The following is an 18275-nucleotide window of genomic DNA, read 5'->3' as shown; positions in this document are numbered from 1 at the left end:
GGGTGCAGGAGTTTGGGGATGTGAGGGGCTCAGGGCAGGGGGTTCAGGTGAATGATGGGCTCAGGGTTGGGCTGTGTGGAAGGTGCAGGACTGTTATGATGCTGTGGCCAGAGGAGGGCTTGGTCCCAGTTGGGGGTTTTTGGCCAGGCTTCATTTTTAAATAAAATATTATGTCCAACATGAAAGATTTCAATATTGACTATATTTATGGGAGGGATGGGGGACCTTTTTTGGGTCAAGTGCCAGTGACTCAGAGAAAAATCAGTTGGGGACAACACAAGTGAGATGTAGAAAAACAACCCCTCCAAAAGATCCCAAGACTCATTGATGCAGTCCCAACTGAGACACCTTACTCCCCTGGCACGCTAGCCCCATAGTGGGGGAGGAGGGTAGATAGGACTCAAGCCAGATTAATAGGTTCAATGCCTCAGGCCAAATGAACTCTTCTGGGGTTCCAGGGTTAGTGGATTTTGTGCCCTCCCCCCCCCCCCAAGCTCTGAGGTGGGGCCAAAAATGAGGAGACCAGTGTGCAGGACAGAGCTGCCAATGAGTGGGATAGGGATGAGTATGCAAGATCTAGGTAGGAGGTGGGAGGCAGGAGCAAGCTGGGGATAGGTGTCTGGCCATGGGAATGATGGAGGAGCTGGGTACTGGTGGGTGTCTAGCCAGGGGAGGGAGGGGGCAGGAGCAACTTGGCCAGTACCTGAGGGTCTCCAGGGACAAGTATTTCTCGGGCAGGATCCGCAGGCAGCTCTGGAAGAAGTGCACACACAGCTCCTTTAAGAAATCCAGCCGCTCCTCGTACGGTCCTCTGCTACCATCTTAAACCCCCCTCCCACTCTATGTCCCCAGAGCACGAGGGAAGGGAGATAAGATAAGCAAGTGTGCGCATTGCTGTGGGAAGGGGAGGAACAGCACATGAACGCGCTTCCTGAGAAGCTGGTTGTGGAGCAGAGCTTTGGGACATACCTTTCCTCCCTTCCCGCAGGAAACCAGCTCTGGCTCGTTTTTAGAGGCGCAGGAGGCTATAATGCCAGCATGGGCGGAAGAGGGCTGGGAACACTGCCTCGAGATTAACTGGCAGTGCCTCCACAATCGACCAGTCGATCGCAATCAACTGGTTGGTGACCACTGTTTTAAACAGTTACTGATTCATAAGAGAACGTCTTCTGAAGCTTTTGATTCATGAGAAGATCTTCTTTCTTATCTCATGAGAACTTACTTTGGTTAAGAGCCTCTGGTGAGGGACTTGTCAAAGGCTTTCTGAACATGTGCTGGATTATCCTTGTTCACATGCTTTGTGACCCCTCAAAGAAAGGTCGAAGAATCTCTTATTAATAAACCTTACCTCAGAAGAGCGGCTTTATTTTGATTCTTTTTGTTTGAAAAAGGGATGTTAACCAATTTTGCTGCTACAAGCCCATACCTCAGTTTTTGTTGAGATTTTTAATCTGTGAACTACATCTTAGTATTGGTATAATCAGGTATATTTTCATGAAAATGAGCACTGTAGTGCTAAAGCTGGTTGCACATAAAAGTAAATGAAAGTAGAATAATAAAAGCTTTTGATTTATTTGCAGTTAGCTTATTTTGGCCCACAAACACATTTAAATATTTTTTAAATCAACAGTGAAAGAAACAGATTGACTTTAATTAAATACTGATTTAGACTACCATTTTAAAATTGAAATTACATCCATTTTATATTGCTTGAACACCTGTTAATTCAGTTAGTGCAGATTTTCCTCCTGGATTTGTGTCGTAAGTACCCCATCACACATATTTACTATCTCTTTCCCTTTGCTTTTATGTCTTTGTGGTTTATAACACTATCTGGAAAGACATCCCTATTTAAAATTTGCCTACGGCCAGGTCTACACTAGGGGATAATTGCATAGCTGGAGTTGACGTATCCTGATTCAAACTTTGGCGCCGTTTACACAGCAGGAGGTTGATGGGAGAAACACTTCCCTTGATTTCCCTTACTTCTCATACGGAGTAGGAGTACTGGCACCGTTAGGGGTGCCCTTAGCATTCGATAATGGGTCCCTAGTAAACCTGCTAAGTCGAACACCAGAAGATCAATCTCTGTAACATTGATCTGCTGGTAAGTACAGACATGTCCTAAATGGCTCAGATACTTGATTTAGACTTCCCATGACAAAGCAGAAATACCAATATCAAATTGTTTTAGAGCCCATTGTGCTATAGCAAAAGTAACTTATGTAGTTAGCCTTCAAAGACTTATCTAGTTCTAAGATTTTGTAAAGGTTCCATGTAGAGTTCTTTTCAGAGCTTTACGCAATGTTACTCTTTCTTTCATATTGCATGCTTGTTTGGGGAAATTTGTTATCCTCTGAATAATTAAGCATTCTTAAGCCATCTTTGAAAAATTGTTTCTGATTATTAATCACCCAAACGCGGGAAGCCACAGAAGTAATTGCTGAAATAGAAAGAAAACTTAACTACCACTAACTAAAGCTCTCTGACTGGCCACCCCATCACCAACTTTCAAAAGAGTACTTGTGCTGACTATAACTAATTATTATTAAATATTTTAGAGACTCTTTAATAAAACAATAACACACCAGTCACACACTATATGTATTTGTATGTTGTTATCTAATCACTTTTCTTACCTTATCCTGTGGTCTGGGCTGCCAGGCTTGTCAGTTGTAGTGTGTGCTAATGTGTGCCAACTGAGGGGGGAAAAAGGCACAATAATCTTTTTACTAGTAAGTCAGTACAAAACCTGACCAAGTGATAACACTAAACATCACCTTTTTAAAGATGTTGTCTACTGTGCTTGTTTCCGTGGGTAGAATCTGTGTGTGGCCACGGGATATAGTATGAAGTCTTGTAGCACGTTACCTAAAGTGTGGATCTGCACAATGCTCATGTTGTGGCAATGGATGTCATATAAATACACACATTATTGTAGACAGGAAAAATGCTTTCTATGAAGCTGAAAAGTTGATTTTATATAGGGTAAAGTTTCAAATGATTTAAATGACTTAGGAGCCTAAATGACTTAGGAGCCCAAGCCCCATTTTGAAAAGACTGAGGTGCTTAGCAGAATCTTATTATATTCACATAATATAGTACAAAGTGTGTGTGTGTGTGTGTGTGTGTGTGTGTGTGTGTGTGTGTACGCGCCCGCGCGCGCGCAAAAGAAACTTATGTATTTAAACATGGCAATGTTTAAATCTGGCAATTTAATAGAGAGCATCTAGTGTTTAGACTATAAATGACCATAAAACTTACCTTGCATTTTTTGTTTTCTACAAACTTCAGGAGGGACACAGAGATTACCTCGTATAATTGGTGTATCTTTAGCAAAAGAACTCATCTTTTCTGCACGTATTGTGGATGGAGAAGAAGCAAGAGCAATAGGATTGATCAGTCATGTGGTGGAACAGAATGATTCAGGGGATGCTGCCTACAGAAGAGCTCTAGCCCTCGCACAAGAATTTTTACCTCAGGTACAACATAATGAAGCTATATTTTGATTTTATTTTGGAATGGTTTAGTTCGTTGTAATATAGTGCTATGGTTAAATAATAATCTGGTTCATTTGCACATTTAACCAAGAAGAAAATTACTATTATCTCAGTTTACTGTCTGTGTTGTTAATTTTTGTCTTCCTCTTTGCTTTTAAATGATTATAAATCATTTTTTTAGCAAAGGAATAATTTTAGAGACTGCAATATCACTGTTCAAATAATATTGGAAAAGTATTGAGGATAGGAGAACTACTACCTTTGTACTAACATTTCCCTGGAAATTTAACAGTGAAAATTATTTCCCAAATTAAAGGGTTTTTTCCATTTATGCAACATATTGTTTTTTACTAGAAGGCTCATTTGTTTGCTTTGTGGACCATGTATATTAGCACAGTGATGCCATCATGCTCATGCACTGCTCTAGATTATATACTCTTTTCCTTTCACTTGATGTAACCGTGATAGAGAGATCTGAAATATGACTACTCAACCATACTCTCTATTCAGCATTAGAGAACTGCATATAGTTAATTCTGGGTTGCCTTACTTTGAAATTTCACTATTGGTTTCTTTTGACTAGAGAACCTACTATCTGATTCTTCATAGCAATCAGTCAGGGAGCATGTTGAGGGAACATGTGTGTACACTGGAGAACTAATCAATGGGGCCCTCACTAATTTGGGGGTCCCTGCAGGAGCATCAGAAGCAGTATAGAAATGAGGGGTCATTGGTGTTGGAGCTGTGACCCTGCCCCATCTTTTCCCCAGAAGTCCCAAGTCCTGGCCAAGTCAGAAGCTGGAGCCAGATGATGGTAAGAGTCACTCAGGAAGCCCCAGACCCTCCACCTACCTTGGGCAAGCCTTATCAGCACCCACACTGCAAAGTGCTGGTGCTGCTAGCAGGAGCCACCCTTTGCAAGAGCTGGTCACCTTATCAGCTCTTCCACTGTGAAGCACAGCCCCTATGTTCACTGTTCAGCATCCGCCCAAGGTTATAATGCCCATGTTAACAACTGAGTGGGCATGGCCCCCTTCGTTCTAGTTCCACCCTTTCCCCCAGGAATTAAGGAGCCCAAATGTTCTTTGTGCCCAGAGCCTAAATAACTCTTAATCTATCTCTGATTATTTAGCTGATCATTCTCTCCCTTACTCACAAGGAAGTGCACATACATCAGTGTTTCTTCTTGCAGCTCATCTAGTAGTTGGTTTTTTTTTTCTGTACTGTCAACCAAAACACCAATATATCATCCTCCCTCATTGTGGCATGCAAACGTGTGGAACTAGATCATTTTCTATGCCCCAAAATACTAGAACACTAGGAAGAAATCTGGAAAAAGCTGCAAGAGCATTGGTGATTATTGTGACGTGCCCTCCTCCTGCAATAGACATCAGTCTTCACCAGTCTCCTCAGCCTCCTTCCTGCCCCATATCCATGAGAAAACTGATTCTGACCTAATCTATATCCCTCTTCTTTCCCATCAGTCCACAAAAGATGCCACTCCTCCCCCTTGATCTCAGATAGCTGAGATTCTAGATGTTTTAATTTTTTAAAATGTATATATATATATATATATAATCGTATGCGCACACATATATTTTAAGCACACAATGGTGATTTCATTGGATCTCCCAGGTGTATCTTTTCTGTTTTAGTTTTGTAGTCTGTAAATTCTTTGAGCGAGGAACTATTTTGATACTAGACTGACAGCACTTAACAAATTAATAATCTTTTCGTGTCTTCGCGCCCAGTGAGAAATGTTCAGTCTTTGAGCAGTGCATGTTGATACTGAGCTTATGACAGAAATGGATATCTTCAAGGGAACATTTCAGGAGACTTTGTACACTGACACTAGAGAAGATATTACAAAAGTGTTCAGCATATGATTGAGTTTTGAGGAGCTATTGATAAATCCTCTTCCCTGTTGAAAGCTCTGCAGCAAGACTATCCCAACCAGATCCCAGTCTATATCGAGTGTCATTGAAAAAAAAATCCTCCTTTTCCAGATTATTTGGCTTGCTATAGTAATTTTAGAAATCCTTCTCTTTGGGTGGAAAACATTACAAATTAAACAGTAAATTTAACTACTGTTGAACATAGCTATTTTAAAAGAAAAAGGGCCTGGATTGTGATTTGTAGCCACAGCCTTGTAATGGGGACAGTGCAAAGAATTCCCTGCTCTGAAGGCATTGTGCCTCATGCAGGTACAATTCTGTGTAACCATGTAAGAGACTGCATTAGCCTCTTCCCTTTGCATGCTTCTTGTCTTCTGGCCAATACATGTGTTTTTAGAAACCGGTGCCTGTGGTGGCCCTACGTATGCAACATATTTGCACCCCCTGAATGAAAGGATTCCTGGCCATTCTCTGTGAGTTTGAGCTCCTTGAAATATCTTCTTCCCTCCCTTGCACAACTTGAGGTCAACCATAATCTGACTGTTGGCATAGTCATGCATTTTAGTTTTGAGGCTAACATTGATTTATTCTTTTTATGTTGAGGTGCTTCCATGTCTCTTTATTATAAGATCATTACCATCATTATTTGGTTACTTTGAATCTGATTTCCAATGCGTTGACTCCCCCACAACTCAAGTTAAAGTCCATGGGAGCAGCTGGTGTTCAGCACCTCTAAAATTCAGGCCATGGATGTTGTTTTGGTACCATGTAGTGTTTTGAAAACTATATACTGCTTTTAGGATTTTTTTTAGTTCTAGAAACATATATTTGGGAAAAAAATGAGTATCACAGTCATAGTGCTTATTAAAAAACTACAGACAAAGCCTACAGTGTGCTGATATGATAGCATGCATACGTACACACTTTAAAACATAATTTTGCTGTATCTGCTGACCTGATTTATTTTTACTTTTAGGGACCTCTAGCAATAAGAGTTGCAAAATTGGCTATCAATCAAGGGATGGAGGTAAGGATATATAGTTGTCATTAACAGCCTAGAGGATGAAGAGGAGATCCTAAAACTGAGAATTAAAATCTTCTCATTGATGTAATAGATGACTCTTAAGAAAAGAAGGTAGCTAAATAATGAAAGACTAAAATGTGCCTTAGAAATGTCCAGGACACCACACAAAGAAATCTCAGATCGTCTCAGACATAGTCCAAGATCACAATTGGTTTAATCATTACATGGGAGAAATAAAATTTTTCATCATCAACAGCATAAATCCTTAAGAGATGTAGCTTCCTGGCAAATCATGCTCCTATAGATCTGTCTCTGGCTAAGTTCTTAAGATGGTCTGGGTGGGGAGCCAGTCTGTCCATCACAGGCAGTCTTGTTGAACCACCAAAGCTTTTGATGATCATGTGATTTCTGGCTATGTAATAGCACATCTTGAGAAAATACACTTTGTAGTTTAATTTGTTAAAGTATTTTGTTAAAAGTGGAGTATATTTGAAGTAGTATAACATTGGAATCATAATAGGTACAGTGCAGGGGTGTAAATGTATTAAGTTTTTAATTTTATATGTATATAGATGTAATATAAAATCAATCCATATTATGATACAGTAAATAAAGGACATGTAAAATGATACAAGATATACGGATAAAATATATTAATAAGATAATGTAATAAAATGCTGGAAGAAGAAATATTATATCACATCAGGAATATATACCTTGTGCCTGACTGAGTATATTATTGCTGTGTTTTCACTATGTAATATACTGAAGTACAAAAATATCATGAAATTGTCCCCTTTTAAGTGTTGAAACTGCAGTTGGGTCAAACATGTTTTCTCAGGTGAGCAGGCTTTATGAGCGCTTCTGGAAGTGTTAGGGATATCTACTGTGATGCAGATCTAAGATAAAGTTCCATAACAAACATTGACATAAATAGCATCTGCCCTACTCTTCTGAAAGTATAACTTATATGGGAGTGAGTAGTTTCTTCTTAGGTGTAATTTGAATAACTAGTTAAGTGTGTCAGCTTATTTGTATTTCAGTAGCATTCGGCATGTTCCAGGCACTTTCCTTACATATGAAAAGACAGTCACATCCTGGGAGATAACTGTTTCAAAACATCATTAATGACCAATCTATATGAGGTCTAGGTTTCTTCCCAGTAACAGCTGAAACAATCAAAAATATGCAGCTAATGAATTGGTTTTAGTCAAAGACAATTTGTAGTAAGACAATACATTGTGTAGTCACCCATTATTTCTGACAATCTATTAAATAGTAATTACAGCGCTGAATAAGGAAACTGATTACCAAAATACTGCCCGATTCATAACCAGAGTAGTGAAGAATTTCAGCATAACAATACCGTGAAGACCATGGGCCAAGTTAATTTTTGGGATAGGAATACAGTATTTGAGTTAGATGTCAGAAAATAAAGTGTGTTCTACATACAGAAAGATTTTCACTCTTAAATTTAATTTTGTTTCACAGGTGGATTTAGTAACAGGCTTAGCAATTGAAGAAGCCTGTTATGCTCAGGTACGTAATGCAATAATAGAATTATACAAAGAACAAAACAACAAATCAAAACCCCTCAGTTGAAGATTGAAAATCATACAGATATTCACCTTGAAAATGATTTATATTTTCTCCCAGCAGTATTTCAGTTGTGAAATTTAACCTTTCATCTTAGCCATTTTTAACATGGAAATCTTAAAGAGGGAACTATAGTGTAAGGCAAAATCATTACTTTGTATGAAGGGACTAATCTGGGTGGGGAAGTTGGACACAGAACCTAATCATCAGATGGTTTAAATGGATGCATCCTTGTTGAGATATGCTGATATATCATACCTGGAGAAAACTAGAAGGATTCTGCTTGCTGCCTACACAGAAGAAAGAGTTTTACCTAACCCCCTTAAAAAAGTAGTAAGTAATTAAGAGTAGATGCATTATATTACTTCTGTGTTTGACATTGGTAGGACCCCTACTGTAATACTGTGTTTGGTTCTGGCTTCCACGTTTCAAGAAGGATGTTGAAGAATTGAAGGGTATTCAGCTAAGAGTCACAAAAAGTATTAAAAGATTGGAAATATGTCTTACAGTGAAAGATTTAAGGAGCTCAATCTGTTTAGTTTATCAAACAGAAGCTCAAGGAATGACTTGATCTCACCCTGTAAGTACCTCATTGGGAACTGAAATTTAATAATAGAAGCTCTTCAATCTAAATATAACAAGAACTTGCGGCTGGACATTGAAGCTAGTGAAACGCAAACTAAGAATATGTTTAACAGGAGAGTAATTAATTACTGAAAAAACTTACAGAGCATTGTAATGCATTCTTCATCACTGGAAATTTTTAAATAAGGATTGGCTGCATTAGTTCAGGTACAGCAATTGATTTTGATGCAAGAATTAATACATGGAAGTCCTATTTCTCTGTTATGCAGAAGATCAGACTATGAACTGTATGAGTAGAAGTGCCATTTTAACATAAGAATACAGAATGTAGTTTTATGTAGTTTAAATTTTGTAGGTGAGAGTCAGGTTTCAAACTAGAGAGTGAATTTTTGATGACCACCTAAAATGATTTGAGGCTTGATCAGTTAGAGAATTGAACAAGAGCCTGTTTCTATTATCTGGCTACTCTATCCAATGCATCTTTTAATATATCCATCACTTCAGTATCTTTTTAATCCTTTCAAACCATTTCCATACCTCTTCCAGAGGTGGTGTTTGCAAGTTATATAAGGAAATACTGCAGGCACTACAGTTGATCCTTTAAGAACTTTGAAAATGTTAACTCCCTCTCTTCCTCTCCAAGCTCAGTAATTTCAAGAGCATCCATTGTTTGCAGTGTTAAACCACCTGGGAAAGTACAACTTTGGGTATAATTTAGTTTTCGTTATCTTCTTATTTTACAGTTTTAATACAAAAATTTCTTTACCAGAAAGTGTGTTAAATAATTATTTTAAAACACAAAAGGCTAGACCTGCAGGTGGTTTAAATCAGCAGGGCTGAAGTAACTTCTCTGGAGAGATACTTATTTATACCAGCTTTATATCTGGTCCACAGTAGGTAAATCAATTGCGTGTAGAGTGTTTTCATGGTCTTTTGTACTAAAGAAAGGTGATAATATACCTTTTTAATTTTTTGTATTGATAATACAAAGCTATTTTATTCTTTGTAGACTATTCCAACAAAAGACAGAATTGAAGGTCTCCTTGCTTTTAAAGAAAAGAGGCCCCCTCGCTACAAGGGAGAATAGGACAAACTGATGCCTTGAAAATTCAAATGAGATAAAATGACTGGAAGGACCTTTCACCTGCCCTTTGCCTCAGCGCATGGAATAACACAACCACCAAAGTAATAGCAAACCATACTTAATTGCAACATCTGGAATGTGTTCAGACATGTGCCTGATCCAAGCATAAGTATCAAGTCATACACATCATGGTTTATGAGGTTGCTCTGTATACTTGCAAGGTCACCGGTTCATAAGCATTTTTTTATTTAACATGTATGAAACAAATCATTCCACAGTTTTAAAAAGAAGGGAAATTCTTTAAATAGACAAAATATATAAGGTAATATAGAATGTTTGTCTGTTGTTCCATTTTATCAGAATAAGTGATTTCTACATACCAAAAATGTGAAATTATACCAAATATGATTTATAAATAATTCTGTATATCGATCAAAATCATAGTTCACTATCTGTTCTAGCTGAATATGTAAATTATTAATAAAGTTAATGGCAATAAGAAGAACAATTGTTCAGAGGATTATAAACTTTATTTACTTGTCTCATAGTGTAATAAGTAAGAAAACCTTCATTCTGAGACTACTATACAGTGGTGTCTCTGTTACTCTGTTCATTTTTAGCCCTCAGTCACACAAGGTTATATTGTAAACCTTGTCTCTTATTCCAGGTTCCTCCAAAATATCACCTGACCAGCACTATCCGCTAAGGAGTAATCTTTAATTAACGTATCCCATTTGTTTTTTACTTCCAGGCTGTATTGCAGCTTTTAGTGCAGAGCTATGGTTATGCACGTTCTTAAAGCTAGAAAGTTTCCTTGTTCCACAAAATGCTGGATCTTTTGCATGATCATTTTGCAGGTTCTAATAAATACTGTATTTATATACAGCTGCTCTAAATTGAAATGCTCTTTTCCTCTATTGGAACATAAACCTGTTGGCTTTGAAGTGAAGAAACCACAATACCCATATGTGTGGAGGTGCTATGGAAAATGGGTTCTTTAAAATATTCTATTAACTTTACTGGTAAGTAAATGTAGCTTAGCAATCCGATGTTAACATATTTATATGGAAACAACCTTCTTCATCTTTGGCTTGCATTGTCTTCATGAAACTTCCACTTGCGCTGCTGTTTCTGCAACGTTGCCTATGGTCACTCTATGGTGATATAGCAGCTGATCAGCATGAAATGACAAGAATTCATTCAAATTCATAATTAGCCATATCTTTACATGGGAATTGATTGTCTGGTGAAGCACCTACTTTGCTGATTTATAAACTTGACAAGTTGATCATTTCATGCATGATAATTTGTAAATAAAGCCCTAGTGCTTTTTGATAGTCATGTAAAGCCTTTGAGGTCAGTTTCTCCTATTTTCAAAATGCTAAAATATCATTTTCATTTTTACTGAGTAGGAAATAATTATACATTAACAGAAGAAAAATATTAAGTCTTTGCTGAACGGCTTGTGTCTCATAACTGTGATATACAGACTAGTTATTGACCTTCCTTTAGTTTAGTTTTCTAACAAGCATTGTATATTGAATAACTTCAGAATATGTGTGTGTGAGTGTACATCAACGCTGCATGGCGATTTCAGGATACCGAAGGTATCCGAAAATAGCTTCCCTGCATCTACACATGCTGCCCGTTACTTTTAAATATTTTTCAAATGGCGCACTATTTCGCTGTCCCGGTAAACCTCATTGCATGAGAGATAAGGGATGGCTCAAAACAGCAGGGTATTTTGAAATTTGGCGGTGTGTAGACGCGCCAAATTTCAAAATAAGCTGTCTTGAAATAGTTTTGAAATAAGATACTCAATTTGCATAGCACAAATTGCGTATCTTATTTTGAATTTAGGGTGCTGTGTAGATGCACCCGCTGTGTGTGTGTATGTATGTATACATGTATGTACGTAAAGTCTGCTCAACCCAATGTATAAATTCTTGGCCTTAGGCTAGGAGGTTTGATTTAAGTATAATATTTTGTTGCCACAATTGTTACAACATTCCTTTTTCTCAGGAGAAGATGTTGCCATGCTGTAGCATTTTACATTCCTTCTCTTGAAGTCAGCAATTTGAATAATATTGCAAAGTGAGTATAAAATGGAGACGTTTTCCAAAAGTACTTGTAAGTCATGATACTGAAACAGTTTAGAGGGAAAACTTATTCTGCAAAAGTTACTTGCGAGACCTCTGTGTGTAAATTAAATTATAAGTGAAATAACTTCATGATTACTTCATCTTGATTAATTAATGTCAGTATTAGAATTCTACTTCCTGAATTGGGGCACTGGGGAAAAATTCTCTCATTACATATGACCTGTATTCATTCTAACTGCTATTTCTCACTCTTTTAATTACTGGGGCTCAGCCTTGTCAATCTCTGGCAGCAGGACTGGATTATGAAAGAGGCTTTAGGGGCTGAAGCCCAGGGGTCCCCTTAGCCCGGATGCCTTATTAGCCCAGAGCCCTTGGATGTAGCCACTAAGCCCCTGCATGCTGTGGCTCTGCTTAGCTGTGTGTGTGGGTGGGAGGGTGAGTGGCTCTTTGTGCTGTAGTTACCCTTCCACCCAGGCTGGAGCTGCCTGTGTCACTGCTAGCAGCTCTTGCCTACAGGCTCCATCCCGCCACTCTCGTTCATTGGGAATCGTGGCTAATGGGAGTGGTCGAGGGCAGTGCAGGACCACATGAAGCCATGTCTCTCTCTCCCCCTCCCCCCCACTCCCAAGGGCTTTTAACATTTTTTCCCACTGTCAAAATGTTTCAAATTGCCCTTCTGTTGAGATTACTGAGCTCGCTAAAGATCACTTCGAAGGTGTTGGTTCATGGAGCATTTCTGTGGGTATGTCTGCACTGCCACCCTAGTTCGAACTAGGGTGGCTAATGTAGGCATTCAAACTTGCAACTGAAGCCCAGGATTTAAATATCCCGGCTTTATTTGCATGGGTGTCACCATTTTTAAATGCCCCATAGTTCGAACTACCTGCCCGCAGGTACACGTGGCACGGACTAAGTAGTTTGAATTAAAGCTCCTAATTCGAACTACTGTTACTCCTCATTGCAGGAGGTTTAATGGTAGTTCAAATTAGGAACTTTAATTCGAACTACCTAGTCTGTGCCGCGTGTACCCGCGGGCAGGTAATTCGAACTACGGGGCATTTAAAAATGGTGGCGCCTGGGAACATGCTAATAAAGCCCGGGATATTTAAATCCCGGGCTTCATTTGCAAGTTCAAATGCCTACGTTAGCCACCCTAATTTGAACTAGGGTGGCAGTGTAGACATACCCTGTGTGATCTGTTTTTCTGCCAAATCAGTGAAATGTGAATTAGTTTTCAAGCAGTGATACTTGTTCATAGTTCTACTCCATGATTCCTACTGCAACCAGTCCAGAGGCTTTCTTAACTAACTGCACTCAGAATAAAGTACTACTGTGCTTCACACACAGCCACTTCTTATTTATGTTTGTAAAATGTTTCTCTGCTGTGCACTCACCCATGATCAAATCTTTTGTGCTTCCATTTCTTTGTTGTTGTTGTTGAGGGGAAGGGGAGGCATAAACTTGAAGCTCTCAAACATTTCACCTAATAACACTATCAGCAAGTCACAGGGATACACCATATAATGAGAATGGTGCACTTACTATATTTGGGGAGTGGGTAAGTGGTAAATTTGTTCCAAATTGTGCTTAAAGGACTCCTTTTTCCTCCTGTATATTTACTGGGTTTTGTTTTTGTTTTTTGGAACATGTATTTTCTTTTGGAAGCACAAGTAACATGGTGACACAAGAATTTGAATAGATTTGTTTAATAGCCATGAAAATAAAACATTCTGAAAGTGTTAATAGAATAGCTTTAACAAGGTCACAATCTGAAACTGTTTTGTGTGTGTGTGTGTGTGTGTGTGTATGTGTGTGTGTGTGTGTGTGTATATATATATATATATATATATATATATATATATATATATATATAAATTTCCTGTGGGATAACAGAGTGACGACATCACATCACTCTGCATCCTGCCTGCTACCTCCCTCCCTTTCCTCACCCAGTGTTTGGCTGCTGCGCTGGGTCTGCGAGACCTCGAAGCAACCCCCGCCCCCCCCCCCCCGACGGGTGGTGGGAGAGCGCAGGGCTTGCAAGGCCTCGGAGGAGCTCCCTTTCCACCCCCAGGGACAATGCCAGACCTGGCATGCTGCAGCTGGGAAAGGGTGGTCATGGTTGGGGAAGAGGGAAGGGGGGGGTCAGAGAAAGGGCCCAGGAGAGGGGAGGGAAAAAGGGCCTGGGCTGACAGGGTTGACGAGTGGGGGGCAGAAGAAAGAGCCCTCCCAGCAGGGGCAAGGGTAGGAGAACAGGAGGAAGGGCCCGGGATGGTGGGGGCCAGTGGGAGGGTGACGGGTCCTGGGCTGGTGGGGCAGAGGGGGAGGGAAAAGGGTGGGAGGGAGAAAGGGCCCAGGTTGGCGCGGGACAGGGGGGAAGAAGGAGAGTATGGAAAACTAAGAGCAACTTTTATGAAACCTTTGGTCTTGCTTTGTTAGTTCGCTTCATCTCCAGCGTTGTAGAATAAGCAGTAAAAACCCAATAGCGCATATGTTAGGCAAGCAGGAGTGGAAAAGTGGATCTAAGCATAGGTTTTAAGCAATCCATTTATTTTTGGAGTTATACAAATCTTCTGACTTCTCCACTTTAGCCCTTTCCAAGCCTCTTTCTAAATTTTTTCACTAGATGCCAGCATGCATGCCTGTGTTTAAAATGCATTGTATTTTGGAGTGTCTTACATCTTAGAAATGTCAATAAAGCTTCAAAACAAGGTGGCACAGGTAAAAGAGATCAAAAATCAATTCCCTGGTCACTGAAGTGCAGTCAGATCTGGGATGGCACGTTTACTGCTGGAAAGTGTTCAGATTTAATGGTCATGAACACACTATGAGAACCTGAATAGAATAGAAGCTTTTTAACACACATTAATGCCCACAGATTACAAGTGCTGATCTGATCTCCCATAGTCATACCAGCTGCCAAAAGTCCTTGAGGGACCAAGGAATCAACAAGGTATAAGGAAGCCATCACCATATATCACCTATACGGGGGGGGGGGGGGGCAGGAAATTGCATAGGGAGAGTCTATGCTGTGCTGACACATAGCTCTTTGCTAGGGTGATCATTTGGAGATGGATATTCCAGCTCCATAGCCAAATTTCACAGACCAAGGAGCCAAAGCAGCTGCAGCATACCTGAGGATCTCTCTCATTTTGTGTGTAAGTGGACATGTACCTAAAATATATATGTATACATACACACTGTATCTGCTTACGTAGATTTAAGACTGTTCATTGAAGCTTCTAAAATACTGTTTCCATTGTTAAAAAAACTAATTAAAACTGTATCTCCACAAATTTGTGTGTTGAGAGTAACAAAACCATTTTGTATTATACAGGTTTTTTGTTATTTCTTGTAATTACAGCATATTTGTCTGGAGTGTTTCACAAGTGTTCTTTTGTGTAATACTGGTAGAGGAGATTAAGTAATATCTTCTTACTAAATTATTGCTCAAGAACATCAAATGTTGTTGTGATGTACTGAGATTTGAGGTAGCATTCCTTTGGCTGTTTTGTTCCTACAACCTTTCTGGATCACAAAGCAAAGTGGCATGTGTTTTCTCTAACATAAATGCCAGTAACCACTTCAACTAAGTGTATGATTCCAGTTTAACTGAGTGGTGGTCATAACACTAATATATCCAAATCAACTTGGCCATATTTATATTCCACTCTGTGCCAGAAACCAGGAACTTCAAAGCTTCTTCCTTTCAGAACTCCAAAGGAATACAAGTTTGTGTTTCTTCATATCATCAGACTTAATTATTGGCAATAAATGACTGCTGGCAAGAGCAACGCATCACATGGCTCCATTTCTGTTTTAGAAAAGGTCAGCATATGGCACAAACACTTTGCTGTATTATGCAGCCTTGTACTCTGATCACATAACACATGCTTCGGAAACATTATGCAATGTTATACTCACTGATTAATGGCTGCTTGCACAAGAAGTTTTTCATTACCCTGGATGCTAGTGTCCTGGGAATGATTAACTTTGTGACATAATTCTCATCACATAAATATGAAGGACTCAAACATAACCTCAAAATAATGTTTCAGAAATAACTGAATTCTTTACTGTTTACTATTGTGTACTGTACGTGATTAAAAACTGCTTTAAAGCTTCAGAGAGGGATAGATAAGTCTGTCTCGGGTATCTGAAAACAAGATTTATATTTAGGAGTTAAAGTTTCACCTAAGATTATTTTTGCATGCAGCAGCTTCTCATTCACAATGTTTTTCCTTTGCTTGTATACATTTGAATTTCCTGAGACTATCTTGGCCACCTCTTTCAAGTGTTCAGAAAATGAGCTAAGTAGAGCAGGCCAAATCCTGCTCTTACTAGATCTGTGTAGCCCATTTAATCATTGCAGCTGAATAGGTATAAATGAGGTCAGCATTTGGTCCAGTGTGGGTGGTGGTTGTGTATACACATATGGGCCTAATTCAGCTCTGTCTTTTCAGGGTAAATCCAGAACCCGCTGCTCTGTATTTATTCTGCTATTAGAGGAAACTGGTCCTAAATGAAGCAACTCTAATGTTTATTTGTGGGCTCAATTCCCTTACATAAAAGTATAATTTACAAATACCTGTCCATACAAATAAAAAGAACATGTTCTGAGTCTAAAGTCAATATATTGAGGTAAGGTGTTTTGTTTTTTTTCCACCCAGACAAACATCTGGAGTATAGACCAAGATTTTACTCAGTAAGGTCACAAGGATTTGGCCAAAAATTACTTGATTCTTCCTAAATATTACACTTGAATTATTTTATTCCTGAAATTTTCATAGCTAAAACTGAGCACGTGTTTTTTAAAAAATCTCAGTAATTTCTCAGTCTCCTTTTCTCACCCTACCATGTGATATTTCAAAGCGTCTTTATAGGCAGGACACTGTTGCTTACTCTGTTAATGGCAATACTAATTAGGTCTCCATTCTTTTCCTCCATTTTTCATTATCAAACAGAGGCTGTGAATGCTTAATCCTTGAATGACCATGACTTTCCATTCCTTTTTTCCATAAGTCAATTAGTATGTGTTTGAATTTTGCAAATTGTTGGGTGTGAAGAAACTATGGTGATGCACACAATTGTGATCCCCATAAAACAAACTTAGAAGAGAAACACTTGTAAAAAAATAAGTAATTTGACCCTTTCCCACTTTCCTGCAAATGTGAAGATCCATCCAAAATATATTATTTTCTACAGTGTTGAGTGCTACCAGTTGAAAAGGTTTCATAGTTTTCTTAAGGGAAAAGTTGTTTTGTATACCTGGAAATTCAGCCTACAAGATCATCTTGCACTTTAAATTTCTTTAAAATGTTGTATTTTCAATACAAGAAGAGCTCCTGACAATGAGAAGTCCTGTGGCCCCTTAAAGGCTAACAGATTTATCAGGGCATAAGCTTTCATGGACAAAGACCCACTTCATCAGATGCATGGAGTCAAAATTACAGAGGCAGGCATAAATACCTGCTATGTAAAAAAGAGCACTGTTTATCCCTTTATGCATTCACATTAAATGCCAGCCTGAAAATTAAGTCTGCTCTTGACACTCTCACTTATGTATATGATCCTTCCTCTTGCAAATAGCCCAGTTACATTAAATAGGACTGAATGTATGAGTAAGGGCTTTAGGACTAATATTCCACTAGGAGTGGGATGGTCTAGAAATATTACCATTATACTGCCTATGTTCCTTCCTTAGAATATAATCATAACTGAAAGCAAATGAAGAAGTTAAACATTGACTTTCTGTGTGTGCTTTCTAATTTGTGCCTTTTCCCTCATTCCAATTACTATGAGCATTAGCAAATGCTCAAGAAAGCAGACTCTGACTAAGCATTAGCTATCAGCATGGTCTCATTATAGCTAAGGGCCCTTATTCTCCCAAAGCCTACGTGCAGAGCCAGCTAGTCTTTCAGCTGTGATGACGAAATGCCATGCATATCTTCCTGGAATAGTACGCAGATAAGATGCCACTTGTTATGCTGAGGTTTCAGATGAACTCCACTAAGGATTTCAAAACAGCATGTCACAAGTCTATTAGGTTTCTTTAGCAACCAATTCATTTTAGACATCTTTAAGATAAAAAGGAAAAATATTATTTTGTTTACCTTGAAGATTTCACTGTTTAAACCCTTGGAGGAAATGGCTGTGGGGAGTCCGTTTATACATAGCTTACATGTACTATTTTTTAATGATCAAAACAGATTTGTTTACATCATGAAGTACATATTATTTATTATCCAGGAATGATGAAGGAAATGTTATGGCTCTGATGTGCCATTGTGAAAGTCCAATTGTACAAGTTGCTGAGCAACTCCCATGAGTAGCTAAGTGCCTTGAACACCCACTGAGTTCAACAGGAGGTGGAGGCGTTCAGGCATATTCTTGCAATTTGCTTAAAGCCTCCAGTACCTGTGCAGAATCTAGTTGATTTCAGTGGAATTCCATGTGGGTGTGAGGATCAGATTGTGGAAACAGGATCTC

General features: G+C 38.9%; 1 protein-coding gene across 5 annotated transcripts in view; it reads left to right on the top strand.

The window, feature by feature from the left end:
* AUH (AU RNA binding methylglutaconyl-CoA hydratase) overlaps positions 1-10189 on the top strand; it is a 214421-nt gene extending 204232 nt beyond the window's left edge. For all 5 annotated transcript variants that reach the window (XM_075931897.2, XM_075931894.2, XM_075931898.2 and 2 more), the window contains 4 exons: positions 3295-3482; positions 6372-6422; positions 7911-7958; positions 9610-10189. In XM_075931897.2, the coding sequence (XP_075788012.2) occupies positions 3295-3482; positions 6372-6422; positions 7911-7958; positions 9610-9687 (365 nt within the window). In that variant the 3' untranslated portion in view covers positions 9688-10189. The remainder of the gene's footprint in view (positions 1-3294; positions 3483-6371; positions 6423-7910; positions 7959-9609) is intronic.
* Positions 10190-18275: the final 8086 nt, after the last annotated feature.

The sequence above is a fragment of the Pelodiscus sinensis genome, chromosome 6 (assembly GCF_052426305.1).
Source record: "Pelodiscus sinensis isolate ZL-2025 chromosome 6, ASM5242630v1, whole genome shotgun sequence".
NCBI lineage: Eukaryota > Metazoa > Chordata > Testudines > Trionychidae > Pelodiscus > Pelodiscus sinensis.
The sequence above is the reverse complement of the archived record's forward strand: the minus strand, read 5'-3'. Positions and strand labels throughout refer to the sequence as shown.